This window comes from Sus scrofa, chromosome 5, assembly GCF_054392235.1.
Source record: "Sus scrofa isolate SSC_HxYL_T2T_F1_AM1 chromosome 5, Sscrofa_HxYL_maternal_Yorkshire_Landrace_v2.0, whole genome shotgun sequence".
NCBI lineage: Eukaryota > Metazoa > Chordata > Mammalia > Artiodactyla > Suidae > Sus > Sus scrofa.
The window spans coordinates 28,737,858-28,764,554 of record NC_139387.1 but is presented as its reverse complement, the minus strand read 5'-3'; the positions used below and the strand labels follow the sequence as shown (position 1 = coordinate 28,764,554).

Below are 26,697 nucleotides of genomic sequence, written 5' to 3'. Positions count from 1 at the left end.
CATTAGATCTTTGGCCCCATCAGAATTAATATCACTTTGGACTACCAAATCAACATACTTTCTAAATTTTTAGAGATTTTTAGCATCATCAAGAAACCAGGTATGATTTCCAGAACTAAAGTTTCAGCTCTTTTTGAGTGCAGCACAGTGAAAGTTCGAATTGAAAAAAATAAAAATAAAAATCACGCTCTCTGTACCTTTCACTGCTCTACTGTCAAGACTAATAGCAGCAGTGGCAACTGTATAAGAAGTAAGTACAATACCCACTCATTCAAAAGTACTTATTGAGTGTCTGTTATATGCCAGACACTGTTCTAATAGTGCCCAAATGCTACAAAGGAGAAGCCAGTCTAAAAGTCAAGGTGTGTCAGAGGTAACAGGAGGCAGAAATACGATGAAAAAAACGACACTACATTATGGCTATAGCCTGAGAGCTTCAACAATGAGCCCCAAATAAATTTCTGTCGTTGTTACCACTGGTGCAATTGTTTGCCAGTATTAACATGATAAGCACTCAAGGATACTGTAATTGATGTCAATATTATTAATATGGGTCTCAACACAGGTGGGAGTGGCCAAATGAGATTCTTTCCTTTTCATAGCACCCATCACTATGCCACTGACCTGATTTGATTTTTTTTCATCTTATCATGGCTGGTGAAATACAATTTTATCCAATACTAAGAATTTTATTGCTAATGAATAGGCTTCTAAAAATCATTTGGGAAAACTAATTGTGTATGAAAAGATAGGCCAACTGTATTGTCTAATATAACAACATGTATTAGCTGATGAATAAGACCTACTGGCTGTCATTCATTCTGAAAACTGTTTTGATGCCATGGTAGAGCTATATAGAGATATATAGCACCCAAAGCGTCTGAGCTAGGTACCAGAGGACAGACTTGGTGGACAAAAAAAGTCAATAACTACACCACTCATTCCTGACCAAATGAAAAAGCAAAAGGTTAAGGTCAGTCATGCCCTAGTATCACCAAATTAAACATGAATTTTCCTAATTTCAAAGTGATTCCTTGATATCATGTAGGAAGAGTTTAAACACATTAAAAAATTTTATGGTTAGCCTGATAACATTAACAACACTCAACAGTGGTTACTGGAAGACTGGCTAACAAAGAGAATTATTTAACATTTATAACACTGACATCTGGAGTTCCTGTCGTGGCGCAGCGGAAATGAATCCGACTAGGAACCATGAGGTTGCAGGTTCAATCCCTGGCCTCACTCAGTGGGTTAAGGAGCCAGCATTGCCATGAGCTGTGGTGTAGGTCGCAGATGCGGATTGGATCTGGTATTGCTATGGCTCTGGCATAGGCTGGCAGCTGCAGCTCCGATTAGACCCCTAGCCTGGGAACCTCCATATGCCACAGGTTCGGCCCTAAAAAGACAAAAGACAAAAAAAAAAAAAAAAAAAAAAAAAAATTGATACCTAAGACTCAAGAAAGCCTTGACTTCAGAAATGACCTTATATACATGTGTGTTCACTCAGTCTCCTTACTGGATAATTTAACACAGATACTTTTATTGGCATCATAGACAGATCCTAAAATCTAAAGGTAATCATTATAATTTATAATTTTATAAATAAAGTTATAATTTATAAATATAGAATATAAGTATCCAATGAAGAAAATGACTTTGAATGAATTTCCCTTCATTCTTGCATTCCTTTCATATATTCTAATTAGTGATATTATAAAAGTATTCCTTCAAGCATGTAACAGGCTCCATATTAATATAATCAATATACTCCAATAAGAAAATAGATCCTGACTTTTAAGAGCATCGCTTCAAATTATTAAGTCATTTTAATTAAAAAAGAAGAGAAATCTGTTTACCAGTGATGAAATAAAGTAGAATTTCTTTTTATGAAACTTTTTTTTTTTTTTTTGCTTTTTAAGGCCGCACCTGCAGCATATGGAGGTTCCCAGGCTAGGGGTCTAATCAGAGCTGTAGCTGTTGGCCTATACCACAGCCACAGCAACACCAGAGCTGAGCCAAGTCTGTGACCTACACCACAGCTCACGGCAATGCCAGATCCTTAACCCACTAAGCAAGGCCAGGGATCGAACCTGCAATCTCCTGGTTCCTAGTTGGACTTGTTTCTGCTTCGCCATGACGGAAGCTCCATGATACATTTTTAAAAGTACAAAACAAATCGATATGGGTAAAAACCTGAAAATTGTGCTAATTATCAAAGTTAAATTCTTAAGTTCTTAAGTCCAGGCTCCGAATGAAATTTTTGTCTAAAATAGACTAATTATTAAATTTAAAAACATATAACAAAGCCTAAAATTAACACTCCCCTGGTCTTTTAGGCTATTAGTATTGATTATTTCGAACCACATTTTATCCTACAAAGAAAGTCTCAGCTAATGGCTAGAAATTTCATGCTGTTTGCTTTCCTTGATGAAAAATATTCTTACCAGCAAGAGGAGGACCAAGAAGAACTGGGCAACACTCCACAATTGTGACGAGTCCCACAGCACTGGAAAATCTCTGAGCACCAACGAGGTCCATGAGAGTTTCGAAGAGGACACTGCTAACACTCCCAAAGCCAAGGCCAAAAAATATAGCATATACCACCAGGCTTGGGTAGTCGTCAGCCAGTGGGCATAAGAGATGACATACTCCATTGAACATAATCGCAAAACTGAAGAAATACTGAATGCGGGGTCGGATTATTCTGGAATTTGCAATAAATCCTACAGTAGGCCTGGCAAACATATCAACAAAAGCCATAATAGAGAGCAAGAAAGCTGCAGAATACTCATCAATTCCTTCGTCTTTAGCATACGGAGCCAAGAATATAATGGGGGCAAAGAACCCCAGAAACATAATGACATTTCCAGATAAGTATATCAGAAATCCCCTATGCTTAAAAAGGGAGAAATCTAAATATTTATTAATTTTCACCCATGTTGACTTCTTCTCATGTCTCTTCTTCAGATGTGGTTCAGTGGCTCTTACACCATCCTTAGTTTTAGACTTCTTAGGTGTTAGTTGGGGTCCAACAGGTCTCATAAGAGACCCAGCCACACAGGCATTCAACAGTATACCTCCCAAGATCAGGAAGCTTCCTCTCCAGCCGTAACTATTAAAGAGGAACTGATTGAAAGGAGCCAGTGTACTTAAGAAAACAGGACTTCCTGCCATGGCAAGGCCAATCGCTATAGGTCGTTTCTTATAGAAGTATTTGCCAATGATCGTTAAGGCGGGCTGCAGGTTAAAGGCTAGACCTAAACCTAAAAGGAACAAAACAAAAGGAAGGAAAATACAAACACATTATGCCATTCACAAAAGAAATGACTTTATCATGTACATTCAAATGGAGACAGAAGAGAGTTCCTGCTGTGGCTCAGCAGGAACTAAGTGACCTGTATCCATAAAGACACAGGTTTGATTCCAGGCCTTGCTCCAATGGGTTAAGGATCCTGCATTGCTGTGGCTATGGTGTAGGCCAGCGGCGGCTGCAGCTCTGATTGAAGCCCCTAGCTGACTTCCACATGCTACAAGTGAGGCCCTAAAAAGCAAAAAAAAAAAAAAAAAAAAAAAAAAAAAGAAGATAGAAGAACTAAAAATGCAACAGCAGGTAGTAACTTTAACTTTTTATAATTACACCTATCAATAAGGTGGCACATAAACAACATTCTCATAACTGAACACCTTAGACGCATGATGGTTTCAGTATTCCTTTCCTTTTAAAACACAGAAATAAAACCAAGAACTTCTACTGATATTGCATTTATCACAAAATAGGTTGAAATGAGGACAAAACTATTCATTCTTAATCACACCACCACTTAATTCCACAAATAAATTAATCTCTCTATTTACATACACATATAGAGAACAGATTTCTTCCTTGTGGGCAAGAGTGCATTTAAAATGTGAATACTGGAGTTCCCATCGTGGCGCAGTGGTTAACGAATCCGACTAGGAACCATGAGGTTGCGGGTTCGATCCCTGCCCTTGCTCAGTGGGTTAACGATCTGGCGTTGCCGTGAGCTGTGGTGTAGGTTGCAGACGCGGCTCTGATCCCGCGTTGCTGTGGCTCTGGCATAGGCCGGTGGCTGCAGCTCCTATTTGACCCGTAGCCTGGAAACCTCTATATGCCACAGAAGCGGCCCAAGAAATAGCAAAAAGACAAAAATAAAAATAAAATGTGAATACTTTCTTTTCATAGTGGAACACTGTGAACAGACTAAAAAGCTAAAAAGGTTGTCATTTATACATAATGGTAGGTGTCTCAGAGATACTGCTTTCAAAGCCATGCAAATAATAAAAAAGAGTAATCATACCATTAATTTCATACGCCATACCTCACATTCCACATTTCATGGATATATATATAGGTACATGTGTGTTAACTAAAACATAAGTAATTTTTTGCTTGAAACATATTTTCATTTCAGGGATTAAAGCTGACTGTTTATATGAGTCGCAAGTTTTTTACTGTCTAGGGAACTCCTTGCGGTGTTGGGCACTGCCTTTGAGAAACGAATTACTTCTTATAGCTGGCCAAGGTACTATTTGGCAACAATAACAAACAAGTTTGTTTAAAAAGTAAAAACTATTGATTTATTCAAACTTCTGCTCTTTCCCCTTTTGCCTAGGCATTATTCTGTGTTATTTTAGAGGCTATAGAAATAGAAATTATTCTGCGTTTACCAGTTTGTGTAAAGTGAAATAGTATTGCAAAATGGTTAAGTATTTAGATACTAGGACACTGAGTTCTGAGTACAAATGCTTAGTGCAAACCTCTAGTATAAATGTTTATGTTAAATATTTATAGTAGAGTCCCTAAAAACTGCCATGAGGGAACCAAGAACATGCTTTGGAGAGTGAAGGATGGTATGCACTCTAACTCTACCTCAGCCATACTTGTGAGGTAGGCAGAATGAGCGCAATTGGATCCAGTGTATAAGTAATAAAACTATGGTCAACAGCTTGTTAGTGGAAGAGCCCAAATTAAAACCAAACTGTGTTTTGACGTTCAAATCTCTTTACCTTTACCTTATGTCATTTCCCTTCCCTGTGCCCCCATTCTGTCACCTGGAATTTTGCTTTCAGATATTAATCCAAATTCTCTTTAGGAGATTGTGGCCATCTGTTTCCTATCTGGCACAGTAAAAGGAACATGCATTTCGAAATCAAAAGATCTAAATCTGCCTCAACTATTGCCTGTGTATACTACTGAGCGAAATACTTAAGACTTTTTGAGCTCCAGTGCTCTCAGCAACAACATAAAAGGGCTTTGCCAAATTCAAGTAAAGCCTACCACTTGAAGATGTTATATAATGATGCAATTATTATATGCTAATATTTATTCAAACATAAAAAAATGCTGGACACTCTGTGAAGTGCCATATATTCATTCTTTTTAATATTAATCATGCCAACAACTCCCAATGGAAAGTGCTATAATTTTCCCATTTTAAGGACAAAGAGACTGAGACAGAAGGAGGTTAATTTATCCATGATCACAAAGCTAGTATGTGCTAAGCCAGGTTTGAAAGCTAGACCTTTCTGATTTCAGATACCATGAAGTACTGGCTGATAATGACTTAAGATAACTCCCTCATAGGTATATTCAGTGGTTGACTAGAAGTACCAGAAGCCTTTAAGATCAAAGGAATGAACTGAAGTTAGAATAACATTTAATGCTATTGATATTTGTGGTACAGTAATATCAAAATCATCTTTTCCCTAATACAGCTACTTGTGGTTCCAGCCTGAACTCTACTGTGAAAAGCAATAGGGATGACCCATCAACAACCTGGGCGTTTAGGAGCACCCACCCTCTGCCCAGTTGAAAATCTACGTATCTTTTATAGCCAGCTCTCCTCAGGAGTCAACCAACCATGGATCATGTAGTGCAGTGGATCCGTGCCGCTCAAACCCATGTTGTTCAAGGGTCAGCTGTATATAGTATTTCCGCACAAAAGAAAGGGCTTTCACTCCACCATGAGAAATCTTAGATGTAAGATTCTCATTCACAATGTCAAAGGTGTTTGACCATATTAAAAAAGAAGAGAGAAGTCTGTAGGTTATTAAAGAGAAAGATTTTTAACATCACTATTACTGTAGGCTTTACTGTATCTATTTTTTAAATCAAATGCAAGTGTAGACTAATCTAAAGACCGTAAAAAGAGAAATTATTTATATTTTCATCTGCAGGCAAAAGGAAATGATTCAACTTCTTTATATATTGAAGTAAAATTGTTCTTAAAATTTTGAGTATGGATGTGTTTAATCCAATTTATTGTTGAGGCATTTAATTAAGATAATGTTTTCCAAATGGACACATTCAGGTCTGCCAGCATCTATATACATGCATGAAAAACAACTATAATCAAGTGAGAGCAAGTCATTTTGAAATACTTGTGTTTAGTGACAAATGAGCCTTCCAGAGTTTTTAAACCGAATCATTTAGTAAGAAAAAGAAGGGATTCCATAAAGAGGTCTACCGGTAATCAGAACACAGGTAATACCAATTCTACTGTTAAAGCCAAATCACTGAATCCAGGAAATTTCTTTTTGGAATCATTTTTAACCTATTATGAATGATAAGTCATATACTAGTACTAATAATAAAAATATTTTTTAAAAAAAGAAGTTATATATATGCCAGAAAATCTGTGTCCACAATACCATCTTAATTGGCTGACGATTAAATGTTGAAACAGTACAAAAAAACCAAAGAGGTTTTCTTTTTGACATTTATGTTATAGCATGTATCATGTCTGATAACCCTGCTTTCTCCATTTCTTAAAATTAGTTTGATTGGCCATCCTATAGCCAGTATTTTGATGTACTGGATGACAATACTTTAAGATAGCAACTGATATAAAAAGGAAATTCAAAGAAAATAATAAGAATGTTCTGTTGCTCATGCTTCGTACAGAATTTTGCAAGCAACAGAAGAATTAAGAAGGAAATATACTCAGCCATAAAAAAGAACAAATAATGCCATTTGCAGCAACAGTGGAACTAGAGACTCTCATACTAAGTGAAGTGAGTCAGAAAGAGAAAGGCAAATACCATATGATATCACTTATATCTGTAATATAATATATGACACAAATGAACCTTTCCACAGAAAAGAAAATCGTGGACATGGAGAACAGACTTGTGGTTGTCGACGGGGAGGGGGAGGGAATGGGATGAACTGGGAGTGTGGGGTAAGTAGATGCAAATTATTTCATTTGGAGTGGATAAGCAATGAGATCCTACTATATAGCACAGGGCACTATATCTAGTCGCCTATGATGGAGAATAATGTGAGAAAAAGAAGGTGTATATATATATATATATGTGTGTGACTGGGTCACCCTGCTGTACAGTAGAAATTGACAGAATACTGTTAAGCCAACCATAATGGAAATAAATCATTAAAAAAATAAAAATAATTTTAAAAAAGAAAATAAGCTGAAAACAAAACTTCACTTACCGCAAATGAATCCCATAGTGAGGTAAAGCTCTAGTACGCTGGTACTAAAGGAAGCTGTGACCATTCCCAAACAGCATAATAAACCTCCTACCATCACCACTGGCCGGCTACCATATTTATTCACCAAAACACTACTTATGGGACCTGTGGTAGAGAAGAAATTAAGAAATATTCAGTTACTGGGTTATTTATTGATAACATTTGTTAATTTTGAAAGTTGAGAAAGCGCATTTTAATGATCGAAGATAAATATTAGTTCACATGGAATATCATGAAGACGCTTCAATACTTTCTAATCAGTTTGACTGATTATCTTTAACCATACATACATATATAAGCACATAAAAAATAAATTCAGGAGTTCCTGTCATGGCGCAGTGGTTAACGAATCCAACTAGGAACCATGAGGTTGTGGGTTTGATGCCTGGCCTCGCTCAGTGGGTTAAGGATCTGGCGTTGTTGTGAGCTGTGGTGTAGGTCACAGACGCAGCTCAGATCTGGCGTTGCTGTGGCTGTGGCGTAGGCCGGCGACTGCAGCTCCGATTGGACCCCTAGCCTGGGAACTTCTATGTGCCATGGGAAGCAGCCCTAGAAAAAGGCAAAAAAAGACAAAATAATAATAAATTCAAATTGTTTAACATACAGTTTGTTAGGACCATTGTTATTAAACTTTTGATGGAAAAGTTTTTCAACAGGACATTGCTAAACTGTCTAAATATCTTAATAAATGCAGGTGAGTTTATAACAAAGATCTAGAAATTGGGAGTTCCCGCTGTGGCACAGTGGGTTAAGAATCTGACTGTAGCATCTCTAGTCACTGCAGAGGTGCAGGTTGGATTCCTGGCCCCAAGGCACAGTGGGTTGAAGGATCTGGTCATAGGTGGCAGCTGTGGCTTGGATTCAATCCCTGTTCCAGGAACCTTCATATGCCATGGGTACAAGCATAAAATTAACCAAAAAATTATCTAGAGATTATATAAATGACTTATCTGTTAGAATTTTATTTTCTAGAATAATATGTATGTACAAATATATGCCTTAACTGGTGCTGAAATTTTTTTTAGTATTTATTATACTGTGATTTTTCTTTAATACTGTATTTTTTTAAATTCTAAGAGAAACTATTTTCATATCTTGTTATGTTAGAAACAAGGATGTCTTACACACCCTTGATGGTCTCTCAATGTTCCCCACTCAGCAGGGGCAGTCACAGGTTTCTATCAGGGCTTGTGTATGCTTGAATTTGGCTGTTATTACTGTAGTTCGATTAGACAATGGCAATTCCTTATATTTCATTCAACCTATTTAAGGCCCATTTGAAAAGGGAATATGAATATGACTCCTGATTGTTGTCTGAAAAAGCTTCTGTTGATACATTCTGGTAAAGTCAAGAAAGTACCACCCTCAAAACTTACAGAATGGGTGCAGCAGTGTACATGGAATTACCAGAGAAAATGGCTCTCTATTAACACAGGCTGCCTCCCAGCAAAGAGAAGGATCTTATGTGGGAAACATGAACATCTAGCACTCTGATTCAAAAACTGATTTAGAAATGGGACAAAGTTTTAGGAATGGTTAAAATAAATTATATTTATGTCTAAAAAAACTCTTTTGGTAATTTAAAATAAAAATTCTAAATATTAAGAAAGTGTTGTGTCTTTTTATTTTTTGTCTTTTTAGGGCCACACCCATGGCATAAAGTTCCCAGGGTAGAGGTTGAATCGGAGCTGTAGTTGCTGGCCCACACCACAGCCACAGCAACATGGGATCTGAGCTGAGTCTGAGACCTACACAACAGCTCATAGCAATGCCAGATCCTTAACCCAGTGAGCAAGGCCAGGGATTGAACCCACATCCTCATGCATACTAGTCAGGTTCCTTACAGCTAAGCCACAACAGGAACTCCCTTGTGTCATATTTGAATGTGCATATTTTTTTTCTTTAGTGATGCCTCATAAAATAATGGTGCAAGTTAATTACAACATTTAGACTGGATAAGCAATGAGGTCCTGCTGTATAGCACAGGGAACTATATCTAATCACTTGTGATAGAACATGATAAAAGATAATATAAAAAAAGAATGTGTATGTATGACTGGGTCACACTGCTGCACAGCAGGAATTGACAGAACATTGTAAATCAAAAGTTAGAAAAAGTAAGGCAAGGGAAAAAAAGAAAAAAAAATAATGGTGCAACATAACAGTTGAGGCTTAGATTTAATGAAAGTCCATACCACTTTGAGACCTAAGTGTAAACTGTTTGACTTGACATTCCTTCTTACTTTAAAATTACATTTCATCTGAAACTAGGAGTATTGCTTTGGAGGAAAAATACTATATTAGGTCAGAATTCTCAGTCCAGTATTTAGCCTGGAAAAAAGTTAAATGAGTTTTAGTTAATACTAAAACATAAAAATTTGCATTACATTTGAGAACTTCTATATGGATGGTATTTAAAACACACTGAAATTCATTCATCAATAGATCCTTATTCTTTCACACAACTGTAGTTAACATTTTTTTTATTCTTTACATATAAATATAAATACTCATGGCATAATAATAGTTTTAATATTACTCCATAATATCTTTTGAAAGGATATTGGTAACAACATAATTTTAGAAAAAGTGCTCAAAAAACAGAATACCACATATTACATTTAATACCAAACAAAATAAAACAAAACAAAAGGACTCTTTATAAGATAGTGCTATAAAAACAACAGGATTGGAGGGGAAAAAATAATGAAAATTGTACAAGAGGGTGTGAAAAGAATAGAATTCTGACTTTAATAAGGTAAAATTCATCTGAAGACATTCTCCATATAAATATATAATGTAGTTATTTATTATAACATATACATTGATTAGGAAATGACCATTTTAATTAAAAAGTATAAAGCTAAATTCAAATAGCCTTTATGAGAAGAGAGGAGTCAGAATCAACTGATTAGTTTGATTAATTACTGAATTTAGGTGTGGATTCCTTTTCTTAAAATAACTTAACCAATTCAGTTCATTCAGTTCAGCTCAGATCAATTCAATGCAGTATTGACAGCTGACAGGCACCAAGTATAAAATAAGAGCACAGGAGTTCCCGTCGTGGCGCAGTGGTTAACGAATCCGACTGGGAACCATGAGGTTGCGGGTTCGGTCCCTGCCCTTGCTCAGTGGGTTAAGGATCCGGCGTTGCCGTGAGCTGTGGTGTAGGTTGCAGACGCGGCTCGGATCCCGCGTTGCTGTGGCTCTGGTGTAGGCCGGTGGCTACAGCTCTGATTGGACCCCTAGCCTGGGAACCTCCATATGCTGCGTGAGCGGCCCAAGAAATAGCAAAAAGACAAAAAAAAAAAAAAAATAATAAATAAGAGCACAACTATAACCCTTAATGCATTATCTTCCAGAGAAAGAAGTAACCAACATGTTGTTTTAAGAACTGTGATAGGTGCTTTGGTAAATACAGATTATTAGAATGAATTCAAAGGCATTTATCAATTACTTGGACTATTAACAATGATCTCTTCCCAGTATCACTGCTATTACATATTCCATTTTTCTACACAGTGCCTGGACAACTAACAAATTGTCTACTTGATTTCTATGTTTCATAAATATGTCTGCTTAAAGAGTGTGCATTTAAATTTGAAAATAGTCAATGAATCACAACTTAATTTGCAATGCATGGGAAATAATTACATCTATAGGTTGGGATAATCATATCAAAGCTATTTCCTGTCACTGTGACTGATTAAGGGTAACCACTAAAGAGAAGATTTAGAGGTATTGGCACTTTTTTGCAGCAGGCTTTGATAATTTCTACAGTGGAATCAGTCAAGATGCAAGGAGACTTCTAATTTTAACAAATTATATACCTCATTGAAATGATCTATAAGGAATAGGTTTACATAATTATCTATAATCTTTTTAGCACAAAAGATACACTTTATAAGTGATTTATTTAGAAATAATCAACACTCCATAACCCTTAATATTAAGTGCTTATAAAACATCATAAAATATTTTTACATTGTTATAGTTGTGGAGCAAAATTAAAATTATGATGCGGAATAAAATATACTTATTTTTACAAAGAATCTCTAAATGCTTAAACTATTGGCTTGAGGCAACTAACATTCAATGTAAGACAACATCATCCAATACATTTTCAACCTACAAGCAACTCGGTTTATTGTATTAACAAGACAGGTGAAGTTTCAAGAAAATAAATTCTCATCCCACATGATTTTTGTTAAACATGCTCTAACCTCACAGGTGTCCCTTGTTGATGAATCTTAGACCTAATTATATTCTGAGCTCATTCATTCACTTATTTATTAATTCAATCATTCCGGAAGTTTTTACTCAGCATGTGTTTTTCCAGTAATCATGGTGCTTAATCACTTGTTATGTCAAAAATAGAAAAGCCTCTACAGAGTTAGATCTGAATCCATATCTTGGTAGAGCAGAGGTATTGCTTATCAAAATGCTTTATTCTATTTGCTTGTCAAGCAGTTTAAAAAAAGGGAAAAGAAAAAAACAATAATAATGTCTTGTTTCCAAAAGCATGCACAAAAACACCAGACCGTAGCTAAATCAGACTGATCTAGCCAATAATTTCTTCTGACCCAGCTTCCCAATCCATCTCAGAATTTTTAGTGTCATGTACACTGGCCACTTTGATGCTAGCTGTGAAGCTGTAAAGGAGGGCTTCATCAGAGAGCAGTGTAAGGGTCGCAATATTGTCACCCTGTATTTCAGCTACTTCTTTGTCTTCTGAAAGCTACTTCTATCTTGTAGTTGAGGCTCCATAACACTTAGCAAAATAATACTTATTCTGGCAATGAAGCTTTTGAGGTTTCTTATAAATTACACAGGGTCTGCCCATTCTCAGAACTCCTGTTGTACTTACAGTTGGTGACACACACAAAAACACACAGAGTGAAACACTTGCTGTCTATTTCATTTGTGTGAGCCTTGTTCATACTATCTGTTCTAAGCTCTGTGAAGGTAATTGCCACATATACTATCATTATTCATCAACATTTATCAAGTTATTACTCTTGGTAGGAAGCATGCTAAGAAGTCTACATGCATTATTTTCACACCTAATTAACTAATAGCCTAATTAAAGCTATTAACAGTTGATGAAATAGAGGCATGCAAAGTGTTCAGATAACTTGTTCAAGGTCAAGATCAATATATGGGGTAGGATGTGGATATGAGCCCAGAGTCATCTGATTATAAAACGTGTGCTTTTAACTTCTGTGCAGGACAAAGTTAATATAGCAGAGTGTGGACTGTCAGCCTAGAAAGGCCTGCTTGCAAGGCTGGCTCTTGACTGGCATCTGGGAACTTGATTTCAGAAATGTTCTCAACATTCCCTAACAGACAAGAGTGGCTCACAATGCTTACACTGTTTTCAACCACTGTGGTTTATGCTGAACATCTGCTTTCCTTCTAGGAGTCTGGAATTTTGGTGCAAGCTGGGCAGAGAATGTCTTGTGAGAGGCAAGCCCATAGTATCTTCAGCATTGCATCTCTAATGATTTTCCTGGTAGATATCACTTCACACGTGCTGTCACAACTAGTTGCTGAAGGAATTAAGATGACCCTTTGTGATTCCATTGGGAGAGGACTCTTCAAAAGTCTGTACTTCATTTTCTCTATACTTTGTACACTGTGCTTTTCCCTTCGCTAGTTTTTTTTTTTTAATTTTTCATACTTTCCTTTTAATAAATAATAGCCATGAAAAAGACATCGTTGAGTCCCATGATTCCTTCTAGCCAATCAATCATCAAACCTGGGATGGTCCTGGACACTCTGAATACAACTACTGTATCTCTCCTGCTGCTAATTTAGAACTTTGTACACAGTTAAAAACAGATTTTTTTTTTTTGCTATATGTTTTTAAAATATATGGCACACACATATGTATGAATATATGAGCTGGTCTATACTTTAGTATATTGGTATTCTGTTCTGTAAACATGAACTCTTAGTGCTTATTTTTTTATTTCTTTTGTATATTGCATAAGTACATGATAAACATGAGAAAAATTTGGGAAGTATGTTATGTAATGAACATTTCATAAAATATATTTGATCAGTCTAAAACCATGAATTGGGATTGACTATCAATTTGAGCTATATAAAAATTTTCCGCATAGCATAAACGCTAACAGAAGAAATGATAAAGTGCTATAATTTATTTTTCATTTGCTTTACTTCAAATTTGTATATGTGGTATCCTGTCAAGTCAGAAGACAAAAAGCAACTAGTGCAAGACTGGGAGAAAGTTGTTTGCAATTACAGAAATTTATCTGTGTTTACTATGACAGTCTTTTTCTACAGAGGCTTTCTAAATTTGAAAGATTTTTCAAAAAAATTTTTTTTTTCTTTCTTAGCTGCGCCTGCAGCATATGGAAGTTCCCGCAGGTGCAGCTTGGATTCGATCCCTGGCCTGGGAATTTCCATATGCCATGGATGTGGCAGAAAAAGAAAAAAATAAAAAATAAAAAATCATGCTATCTGTATGGGGATGAGGTGGGAAAAGGAGCAAATTGACATTTTAGCAAAGTCTGTTTGTACAAATCAAAGGATTTGAAAGTGATTGTTCTAATTCTTCATGTTCAAGGACAGAAACACCAAGCACTTCCTTTATGTTTACAGATTACATTACTCTCAACCAGAAAGACACTGTCACTTGTTTAAGGCTGGCACAATAGCTACAAAATAACAATAACATTTCTTGAGGACATGGTATGTTTCTAAGCTCTGTGTGTGTGTTTGTGTGTGTATAAAATCACATTTAATCCTCACAACTCTAAAAATTAGTACCATTACATCATTCCCAATTTTTATATAAGGAAACTGAAGTGCAAAGTAACAATTTTTAAGGATTGCTCAAACGCTGCTATAACTGCCCATGCCAGCTGTATGCACTCCTATTAAGTATCATTCCCCACCACCACCCTAGGAATGATTAAATCTGTTACATGCGTAATGCTTACTCTCTAAAATAACTATTTACATTTAATTCTATGCAAAATTGGTACTTCACATTTCTTGCTCTTTGGAATAATTTTTAACAACATGGAAAATATAAGACTGTATCGAGTCACTCTTGATTGCCTACCCAAGAGTCTTCCCCTCTTCCTTCTTCATAACTTAATCCTGATTTGATTTTATACCTAACTCTTCTGTGAGATCTCAGGTCCAACACTGGGGAAGTGAATCATAAGCACTACAAGCCACTCATGGTAGGACCAAATACTGGTTTGACTATGAGCATGTGGGGGCAATTTATATAGCATAAATCTTTTCTGCTGAGAAAGGATTTTCTCAATTTATCACAGCAATAAAATGTCTCTGTAGGTTATCATGAGAATGCAATGTCTGCAAGTGACATCTTTGGACCATGAATAGTGCTTAAAGATGAGGCAGATATTTAAGTCCTTGAGTAGATCAAAGAACCAAAAAAAAAAAAAAAATCAATCAAGCCAAGAGCTGGTTTACCTACAGATTCTTGTGATACGACATCATATGGCAGTCTAAGACTTCCCAACCAATACAATAACAGAAAAAAATTCAATTCCCACTAAAATTTCTTCAAATATGTTAATACTATCTCACACTAAAAAATACTTGACATCTACTAAATACCTTTCTTCCTCTAAAGCTTAAACGTCTCCTTAGTGTCAAAGAATCATTTCAGTGTAGTCTAACTGCAGAACATTTAAAGTGATTCTGACATGTTTCCAGCTTTTATATTTAAATGTTGAAGTAGTTTAATCTCAAAAGGATTTTGAAATGTGAATATGTACTTCACAATGTATCTGAAAAATATATAAGTTTCCATTAACCAATCAGTAAAATTCAATTTGCAAATTGAAGATTCTTATCTGTTTTAGGCAACTAGTAAGCAATCTGACCATTTCCAGGGGATGCTAAAATACATTTCTGCTCATGGATATTTTTCCCTCATAAATCTTATTGTGCATAGGATATTACATGAAGACTTAATAAAAGTCTATATACTTTCCATCTATTCCTTAAAATTAATTATAATTTTATAGCCCTTCCATAATGCATTCCATATACCCATCTGTCTAATGTAATCCCAAACCTGTTAACTGCTACACTACTTTGTAGCAAACCTATGCCTGTTAGATTGTATTAATGTTCTACTTTGTGGTTATTTATTGCATATTAATATTAATATGAATTTCAGCTCTTGGAGGGCAAGAGTATAATATTACTCATATCTGTAATTTAAGGATAGGATAAATTATTTCATTTTGTAGATGGTAATATTTATTTATTTATTTTATTTTTATTATTATTATTTTGCTTTTCAGGGTGGCACCTATGGCAGGGTGGCACCTATGGTAGGTTCCCAGGCTAGGGGGCAAATCAGAGCTGTAGCCACTGGCCTACACCACAGCCACAGCAATGTTAGATCCGAGCCATGTCTGTGACCTACACCACAGCTCACGGCAATGCCAGACCCTTAACCCACTGAGTGAGGCCAGGGATAGAACCTACAACCTCATGGTTCCTAGTCAGATTCGTTTCTGCTGTGCCACAACAGGAACTCCTTTCTTTCCTTACCCAAACAATATAGAAAAGAAAAATACAAGACATATACCAGATTAAAGTCCTTTTAAAGATGCATATATGATCTCCATTCATCTTTACTCTTCTCTTTAAACGTGCCTTTGTTTATCAGTAATGACTAGTTTTAAGCAATCAAAACTCCTAACTAAAGGTCTGAGATTCACCTACTCCAAAGTCCCTGCCACTATCTACTACAGTATTTATGTATATAGTGTGGATATAGATGTATCTGGGTTTAGGTGTGTGTTTTGAATCCAAAGGACATAGTACCAAGAGAATGTGCTCCTAGTATTCTTTGTGCACAAAAGCCCTACTATGCTATAAAGTACTGAAGAGTAATAATAATTAATATCCTCTCCTTATTTCAGAGTAAAGAGAGTCCTCATCAGAGAAATCACTAATATTTAAATGAGTTGTCCCTTGGCCAACATTCTTCATTACTGATTGTGCTTCCATTTTCTCCTACCTTCTCTTTGTGGAAAATATGAATTCCTTGTGGGAATCTGCTTTTCATCATGCAGCCATGTGCTCAGAGATTTAAACTCTATATTGAGGTGAGATTTACTAAGAGAGTCAGTCATGGTAATCTCATTCCCCTCTCCACTGAATGTGTTAGGGCTGGGCTTATGACACGATTCTAGCCAATGAGTGGAAATCCATCAGCAATTTCTGGGAGCAGTTTCCCTTTGCTCAGAAAGAGTTACCAAGAAATCACTAAGTGTTGTCTCATCTGCATATGTTGCCTTGAACCAAAACAGCCATCTTATGCACACAGAGAGAGATGGCCTAAAAAAAAAAAGCTAAAATGCAGAAGCTAGCGGTTCCAAGAGCATCATAGTGGACTTGGGACCCTAATAATGCCATTCTATGGTCACCTTATATTTAAAATTCTTATTAAATGAGGTGATGTGTTTAGTTAGTATGGAAGCTTATTGAGTGTTCATGCTGAAATCATCCCAGCAGACAAACTTGTAGTAAAATAGCTTATTTCTCCTTAAACATTGTGATATTGTGAAGGATAGATTTGGAAATACCAAGAGTAATTGTAATAAAAAGTTTGATTACCTGTCTAATTGAGAAGCTGTTATTCAATTTTACCTTGAAGAATTGGGTATTTTGTTTAATAGCTTCATTTACAGGTTTCCTGAAATAAGTGGCATTCAAATTTACTGCACTACACACTTTCATAAATTAAATGATAACTTTAAGTTGACGAAGCTCTACCGGTGTTCATGGAGGTTTAGACAAAATATATGTCTTTGTGTTGAGTATATATTTAACCTCTTTATAAAACTACATTTACACACACATCCACACCCACTTATGAATTCACAGTACAATTTTTAAAAGGTTAAGAATGGTCTTTGAAGTCTCATTGAGGCAGGAGATAGATAGGCTCCAGGATAGGCATTTACAACTGACCTCTTATTTATACTTCCTGAGGCAAGAGACAGGTGGGATCCAGAATAAACATTGATAACAAACCCCTTATCTATAATTCAAGATAGAAATAACAACAGGCACAAAGCAAATAACTGATACTTGTCTTCTGTGAACCATTGAAACAATGGTAATGGACAGTAACAAAAGAGGGGCTCAGCCCTACTTGGACAAAAGACCAAGAGGTCACATAGTCCCAATCCTCAAGGTCAGGGAGACCCCAACTACACATGTGTAGAGAGACCCCTCTGGATCAGAAAGGGAGGGGATGACAGGCCATAATAAGTCTGGATAACCCTTCCACAATGCTTTGCTTTAGAATCCAGCTTGGCCAGAAGAGGCACATGCAGATAACGGGAGGCCCCTGGCTCTGTTCAGGTATAAAAGGTTTACAAGATAATTGGCCAAAGGAAGACAAAGACCTGGAAGAATAGTCCTGTATAAGTGGTTTAAATCACCTCTTTGGCACACTCCTCTTTCAGGGGGATGCCCGCATCCTCACTTCTCCTTTGGGTGTGTATTACTGCTTTACTTCTGCCTTGAATAAATAGACTAATTCTCTGAGTGCTCTCCCACATGTTATACTGTGTTTCTAACAATAAACTTTATACCTGTTTTTACAGACTTTGCCTCCTTGAAACATTCTTGGTTTCAACAGGGGGCAAGAATCAGAGCAATTCCACTTTCACCCTCTGGCTAGTCTGATGGCTAAGATTCCTGTTCAGGCTGCCCAGGTTCCTTAGCAGAGAATTAAGATCGTGCTTCAAGCCATCACTCACTGCTGTCTCTACAAAATCATCATTACTTATAATTCACTGTGGGACATATACGTTCTAATGTATGTAACACAGCTGTTAATTCAGGAGACAGTATTATCTTGGATAGAATATAGGCAATAATATATAAAAAAAGGAGTAACTCTAGGAGTTCCCGTCGTGGCGCAGTGGTTAACGAATCCGACTAGGAACCATGAGGTTGCAGGTTCAATCCCTGCCCTTGCTCAGTGGGTTAACGATCCGGCATTGCCGTGAGCTGTGGTGTAGGCCGCAGACGCGGCTCGGATCCTGCGTTGCTGTGGCTCTGGTGTAGGCTGGCTTCTACATCTCTGATTGGACCCCTAGCCTGGGAACCTCCATATGCCGCGAGAGCAGCCCACGAAATAGCAAAAAGACAAAAAAAAAAAAAAAAAAAAAAAAAAAAAAAAAGAGTAACTGTAAATATTTAGAAATATGGGTTTTCATTTAGACTGGCAAGTGTATTAATCCGTAGATACATAAAAGGAAGAAATTAGAAAACACAAAATAAGTTTAAGACCACTAAAATAGAAGCCAAGTATGGATTTTTGGACAAGAAATAGAAACCCAAGAAAAGAGTGATAACACAGCTGAGGAAATTAAAATGAGAGTACTGAATAGTTACCCAAAGAAAGGATAAGCGAGGCAAATGTGAACACCTGAGATACTTGGGCATGAGATTCAAATCCCAGAAAAATTAAGATTTTTTATGAAAAAACATGGAAAAGGAATATGCTGATAAGGTAATTAAATCAATGTATTAAAGAACAGAAAAGATATAAGAAAAAAGTAGAATCAGGGAAATATAAATCCACTTCTCTGAAACAAACAAAAAAGTATGTTTACAGTTATCACTTGGTAAAATTTGGTAAATGTTTTCTGGTAAATTCAGAAGTTGAGAAATGTATTGAAACATAATCCTTTTGTAAGTGAGACGGATCCCAATTCTCTGTTTTTCATAAAACTGAGGGAAGACAATTGATTTGTAAGCTAATAGATCATTACAAACAATTTTTTTTTTTTTTTGTCTTTTTAGGGCCCCACCCACAGCATATGGAAGTTCCCAGGCTAGGGGTCAAATCAGAGCTGTAGATGTGGGCCACAGCAATGCTGGATCCTTAGCCCCTGAGCAGGGCCAGGGATTGAACCCATGTCCTCATGGATACTAGTTGGGTTTGTTACCGATGTACCACCACGGGAACTCCATTATAAACAATTTGTAATGATAAATCATCATGTGATTTTTGGTTTTGTTTTGTTTTTGGAAAATTCAAAGAACTGACTGACATTGCAAAAATCAAGTAATTTCCATTGTTATTTACTTAATTATATAAACAATTTACTCAGTGCTTACTTTTTCAGAAACAAACAAAACATAAATATAACTGAGATGAAAACCTCTATCTGCTTAGCAAGCAATAAATAATATTCATCTGTAGATACACTGGCAGCCCATTCATTTCATTAAAAGATATCTTTCCCCTAAAAGTTTACTTTTTGTTTTAAGTAAACAAAAACTTTACTTAATAAAGTTTAATACCTTATTTTCATATTTGCTATAATATTATAATGAAGCTCAATAAGAATAGTTCCATTAGTATGTACTGCCTTATAATTCCAGAAAACTTTTTCAAAATTTAGATTTATATGCAATGCTTTTGCAAAGAGAGAGAAAAAGGATTTGAAATACTCGAGAACATGAAAATAACTTTCAGAAGTGTAATGGAAATATAAATTCAAATAAGTATTGGATTCAAAATTTAGCACTTTGTAGTTTTATACTCATCAGTTCATTTTGGTATTTAGATTCCATTGTTGCTTCAGAAAGAAGTCACTATTTCTATTCTTCTCTTGTACAATAATTTGTAGCAGAGAGGAAATACAAAGAAAAACCTCTAGATATGTTCAAGTTCCAGAAATGGTTGCTTGATAGTCAATGTGTCTGATGGATATTTTGCAAGGGCACTGGCTATTTTAAGCATATGCAGAAATAATACATAAGCAAAGATGCAGCTTTTCAAAATTTTATAAGGCCTAACATCCAATTCAAAGTCAATGTCATATCCATGTGATAATAAAGGAAATGTAATTATGAATTTATTTTGAGACAGTCCATTTGGATACTCAAGGTAGAATGAAAAAAACCCACTAAAAAAGTTTCCATGATGAATTCTATGCCAGGGTATAAAGAGAAGGGCTTCTTATTTATCCCTGGCATTTTGACGTAAGATACACAATTTATGGAATTTCCCCAAAATTAAGGCCAGAACAACTTTGACTCCAGAGTTAGATACAATTCATTAAAAGCAATAGATTGGTAAATTTTATGTGTTTAGCTTGAGTAGGTTTATTTTAGGGAACAATTCAACCAGAGATAAAGAGTACCACCCTATCCTATCTGGTTGATAGTCTTACAGCAAGCCCCCCCCCCAAAAAAAAAGAAAGAAAGGAGACCCTTAGCAGGATATAGTGAAAAAACTGGTGAGATCAAACACAACATGCCATCCTGTTTACTCTTTCCACAGAATAACCACCTTTAGAACTTCTCTTGGAGTGAATGTTGTAATTATGCTCCAACACCATGGAAATGCTCTGAATTGTGTTTAAAGGCTTGACACCAAAGGAGCAATGAAAGTAACACATGAAAATGTATAGCCAAGAGTTTCCTTGGGCGTTCTGGCATTGTTTCCAAGGGATTATGCCTTGGCATCAGGCATTTTCTTCTGTTTCCTGCTAAGAATGTGTGTAGTTCACTTAAAATAGTTATTGCTTAACCGGAAGCACCAAATGCCGGAAGTTTATTGACACACACAGGTGACACACACTCAATGTGTGTGTTGTAGAGAGCAGTCTATGCTTCAGATGAAACTGCATATGAAGATTTGTTATTGTGGTGGTTAGTTACAAAGAAAGAAAATAACTTACTCTAGCTAAACAAAGGTCAAGGAAGTAGAAGGGTTGAAGAAATAGATGTAAATTCCACAAAGTTTAAGGCAAATCACACTTTTCTATGTCTTTACAACACACATTACTAGAGAGAGAATCACAAATGCATTGAGATGTTACGTTACATTAGAAATTAAGAATTCCTTTGTATCCCTTCCCAGTTGAATTTAAGTAGTAAATGTATCCACCCAAACATTTGAAGAGTTACAGACTCTCAGATGTTGAGAGGACACATATGTTTCTAACACAGGAAAAGAAAAAAAGCTAAATCTTATCTACTGATTATTTCACAATGAATAGTTTTATCTCTCTAGAACTCACTCTAAGAAGCACTGAATGAAAGCTGTCAAGATAGAGGAAAATTTCAAATATTTTACCTGTAAACACAAGTAAATTTTGTAGTAATTCCTGCAATTAAAGATAACATTGTCAAGACACATATGAATTTATTGCAAACAAAGTTAAATATTGGACATTTGGGGAGCTAGATGGTTAAAAATATACTTGGTTTAATATATAATGAGAAAATCCATGTACCATGTTATCAAATATTTAACTAATGATAACAAAGCCATTAACCAATCTGCTTCTTGATTCATATCTTTTTACTATTTCCAAATGTAGGTTTACTGTGAAGCTAAAGCAGTTTAAGCTCCAGAGCCCTGCACCTGCATGGGTTCTTTACAAGGCCCTGGCAGGTGTTATGCTTAGTACAATATGAAAATTAAGATGCTTCTATATTTTTTTCTAAGAATTTCCTCCAAAACATACAGTATTTCAGGAACAATGATATCTAGATTTATTCCTAGAAATGTTAGTATTTTTTGTCTGCAATATAAATAAAAGTTTTAACATTAGACAGTTTTAAACCTAAGTCTAGATTGTTTTGTTCTTGGAACAGTAGTTATATTGTCTGTGTACTTATATTATAATCTAAGATTTTTAAACAAATGTGATCCAAAGAGGTGAAAAAATTCCAGGGTGCTAATAAAAACATTTAGTTTCTCTATGACCAGTGAAAACTACAGGCAGTATACTTCTTTTTTTTTTTTTTTTTTTTTTTTTTTTTTCCATTTCTTGGGCCACTCCCGCACGGCATAAGGAGGTTCCCAGGCTAGGGGTCTAATCAGAGCTGTAGCCACCTGCCTACGCCAGAGCCGCAGCAACTTGGGATCCAAGTCATGTCTGCAACCTATACCACAAATCACAGCAAAGCCAGATCCTTAACCCACTAAGCAAGGCCAGGGATCGAACCCACAACTTCATGGTTCCTAGCCAGATTCGTTAACCACTGCGCCACAACAGGAACTCCAAGCAGTCTACTTCTGATCCACAAATAAATCTCTTTAAAACACATTAATAGCTAAATTTAATGCTATGCTAATACAACTGAAGAAATAAAAAGTTTATAAGAACTGACCTAAAAAAAAATTCAAAAGACAGTTTCCTACATTTGAGTAATTTACCCCAACAGAACACTGCATTGTTCTATCACTCAGAGGTAGAACATCAAAGCATACTAAATTAATGTTTTCCTCTGAATTTATCCCAGAGTTATCCAGCAGAATACTTTTTGTTATGTCTAAAAAATATAAGTCTCTATAGAGATGATGATTTCTATTTATTAAAAAAGGCCTGTACCCTCTTTTTGGAAGCCTGGATTTCTTTTTTCCTTAGACGAATAATTTATGAAGAAACAATGGGATGTAAGTGAAATTTATAATTTCATAGTTCCTTAATTATGGCCAAGTGATATTAAGAAAAATGCTCATAAATATGAAGTGAATTTTACTCATGAATTAGAAAATCAAGTACTTTCTTAGTGTTTCTAAGGATATAATCTCTGCAGTGGAGCTCTACAGATAGACACATAGGTAGGCAGGTAGGTAGTAAGTAGATGAATAGACAGATAAATAGATTTTAATTTATGTACTCTGCCAGATACTTCTTTATACTTTATCATAAATACTATAATAGGAGGTTTGCTGAATTTTACCATTTGGAAGAAGGATAAAAGTTCCACGTTATATGCCTGTTATTATAGTCATAGCTAGAAACGATCAGCCAATGGATTAAAATCTATCTAGTTTCAGAAAATAGAGAAGTCATTCCTTAAAAAGAAAAATCCATCCAAAAGAGTCATGAAAAAAAATGACTAGTTAACCCAAGAATAATTTAAATCAAATTACATAATAAAGTAGACAGCCTTAAAATAATGAGACTCAAAAATGGAAAAAAATACTCTTTAAAATAAGATGTTATCCCAAAGCAGTCTAATAAATGAAGATGTGTTTATTTTCCAGAAATAGATGCCCCCAGATCAGTTACCTGTGAAATACAGATTTATGGATATGCTCTGATGGAATGTGAAGTCTGTATATAATAAGTCACACAGCACAATCACTCCGATAGAATGCTTTTTTTAAAAAAATCAGGAAACCTATGCGGTTGAATCTCAAATCAATTTTGGGTGTTCCTTTCCTGGCTCAGTGGTTAATGTACCTGACTAGGATTCATAAGGATGCAGATTCGATCCCTGGCCCTGTTCAGTGGGTTAAGGATCTGGTGTTGCCATGAGCTGTGCTGTAGATCTGTAGATCGCAGATGCGGCTTGGATCCTGCGTGGCTGTGGCTGTGGCGTAGGCCGGCACCTGAAGCTCTAATTTGACCCTTAGCCTGGGAACCTTCATATGCTGTGGGTACAGCCCTAAAAAGCAAAAAAAAAAAAAAAAAAAGGAAAAAAAGGAAAATTAAAATAATTTTCTGCTGCATTCAAATGCATGCCTGTGAGGAGTGTCAGGATGGACAGAACTATACTGGGGTGCTCTTGGTGAAGAAAACAATAGTAATGATACATTAACTTACAATCTGCTTTTGCTCAGCTTAACATTAAATGAAATCATCTTCTTATTCTACTCCTTAAGCTTTCTTTATACAATAGAGGTTTCAAAGCCCAAATTCTGAACTAGAACTCTTTAATGATTATAGAACAAGACAAACAAGCCCTTTCCAGCATTTTAGCTGGGCATATCACTGACATTTCAAAATCAGTTGAGTCACAAATACTGTTTTATTCAAGCCTCTAAAATAAAATTTGCCCTGCTCCTGTATTTCTGATTAAATTCAGTGACATCATTGTCCATTCCATCAAGCCAGAAAGCTAGACCTCATCCTGGATTACTCCTGTTTCATATCTGACATCAAATTAATTACGAAGTACTGCCAATTCTAGTCCCTAAATATACTTTGAAGCCATTTTCTTCTTTCATCTTTGTTCTGTTTCTTTACTTGAAGTCTGCACCACCTATTACAGGGTACAAATAGATGACCAGAGTGATCTTTCAAAAAGCTTATTATTGATCATGGTTTTTCTTCTTGGAACTTTCAACTGATGGCCTATCAGCTTCAGAATAAAGACTAAATACATACAAATGAGATATGGCCCATTCATCATGTTACCTGTCTTCAACTTCACCATTTTCCACTTTGCTTTTTACATTCTTTCATGATCTATTATCTTCTTATTCTTTTCTCTCCACTCTATTTTGCCTGCCCTGTAAGGTTCAACTTCAACTTCACCTTGTCTAAGGTATACTGTCCTTGGAGCCTTACTCTCGTGTTTCCAACCACTGTCGCCATCTATTGTCAAATGTGGGAATAAATCTCAGCACCTGTTGCCTTGAGTTCTTATTAAAACCATGCCTTAAAATATATTTTCCTACCCAAATGTGGCCATCTCAAGTAGATGGTGAAAGACAAATGAATGCATTCTGTTTCTCTTTTGTCCTACAGTATCAATCACAGAATAGTTTTTGGACTCGAGAAGTGTTACTTGAGGTTTAATTTCAGTACTCTAATGTTGGCGTTGTATATTTAAATATATGGCAACTTCCACTACATAAAATTTATAACATTTTACTGACTCTGAAATATTCCATGATAAATATATATTAAGAAACAGTGTTTAAAAAAAACAGTGTAATATCACATTAAATTTATGTTTGACTATAATGCAATACCATCAGGCCACACAGTATTTCATTAAAAAAATACCCTCATGGTTACCTGTGATAAGGCACAGTGACACGCATGATATATGAGAACTGTTACATGGAATTGGTAGACTTCTGACTTAATCCCATTTTATTGAAGACTGGTTCCTTTTTTTCCTTCATTTTAAAATGGGCATATTTTCCTATGTGACATCAAGAAATAAAACCCACCACAAAGAGAACTCTTATTCCCCATGAACTGATGTAAAGCAGCTTACTTCTAATGGCCACAATGCATCATAAATTCAAAATAAATTAGTGGCCATTAAGCCACAGGCTCCCCATCATTTGTATTATAAATGATGCTTCGACATCAAGCATTACTGGAACCACCTTTCATCTGAAGAATGATATTGATATTCTTCAGTCGGAGCACATTAAAATGATCCAATGAAATACACCAACTTCAGGAAGGATATAGCATGTTATGCTTGTGATGAGAATACTATTTAGGTCTCCTAGTAGCAAAAGCATTTCTTCCATTACAAAAACTATGTTTCTGAAGTAGAAATTAAATATGTCTCAAATCAAAATGACTTTTCAGGAACCTCGTAGTGGTATACTATTTATGCCTTAGCTATTTGCCACCTAAATCACAAAGCACACAGAGACGTTCAAAATATATTCATGAGCTATAAAAGACAATTTTGCTTTCATTTTTATATCATGTCTTAAACTCTTTTACAGGATGATTTAATTACACAGGAAATGCATTGGGCTTTATTACTGGTGTCATATAAAAGGAAACTTACAGCTGAATTTTTCAGAGAGTAATCTATGAATTTATAGCAATATGTGAGGATTTTTAAAAATATATGATTATAAACCTAATGAAACAACTTTTCTTAATTTCTTCATGATTTTTTCTTTTGAGTATAACACTTGAATAATATCTAATTATGTGAATAAAATAAAGAATCACCATTATCGAAACCATCAAAGTCCCAAAGCCACATCAACAACTATAATCTTAAGGACATGTTAGGAATATCTATGATTCTAATTTGAATCCCTTGGATTATTGTGTGAATTCCCTCCATAGCCAGGAAGTCAGGTTTGAACTGACATCACTCACAACATTTGCACATTAAGGGTGAAGAGTTATAGCAAATATGTTTGTTCACTTCCTAGAGTGTCTCCCTTGTGTGGCTAACTTCAGGGATAACTTTCGTGTACCAGTGAGAATAACCTGCATACTATTTCCTTCTTTCTTCTTCTTCCTTTTTTTTTTTTTTTTTTTTTTTGGAAGGAGAATTTTATTTTATTTTTTATTGTAGTTGATTTACAATGTTCTGTCAATTTCTGCTTGTTCTACAGCAAAGTGACCCAGTCATACATATACATACAATCTGTTTCTCATATTATTTTCCATCATGTT

The 26,697-nt window shown here is 35.6% G+C and overlaps 1 protein-coding gene across 11 annotated transcripts in view; it reads right to left on the bottom strand.

Moving 5' to 3' along the window:
• SLC16A7 (solute carrier family 16 member 7) overlaps window positions 1–26,697 on the bottom strand; it is a 164,936-nt gene that overhangs the window by 12,198 nt on the left and 126,041 nt on the right. For all 11 annotated transcript variants that reach the window (XR_014803441.1, XR_014803442.1, XR_014803444.1 and 8 more), the window contains 2 exons: window positions 7,475–7,618; window positions 2,448–3,266 (listed from right to left, as the gene is read on the bottom strand). Coding sequence is in view for 5 of the 11 variants with exons in the window: in XM_013997677.3 (XP_013853131.1) it covers window positions 2,448–3,266; window positions 7,475–7,618 (963 nt within the window). In the remaining 6 variants the exon portion in view is untranslated. The remainder of the gene's footprint in view (window positions 1–2,447; window positions 3,267–7,474; window positions 7,619–26,697) is intronic.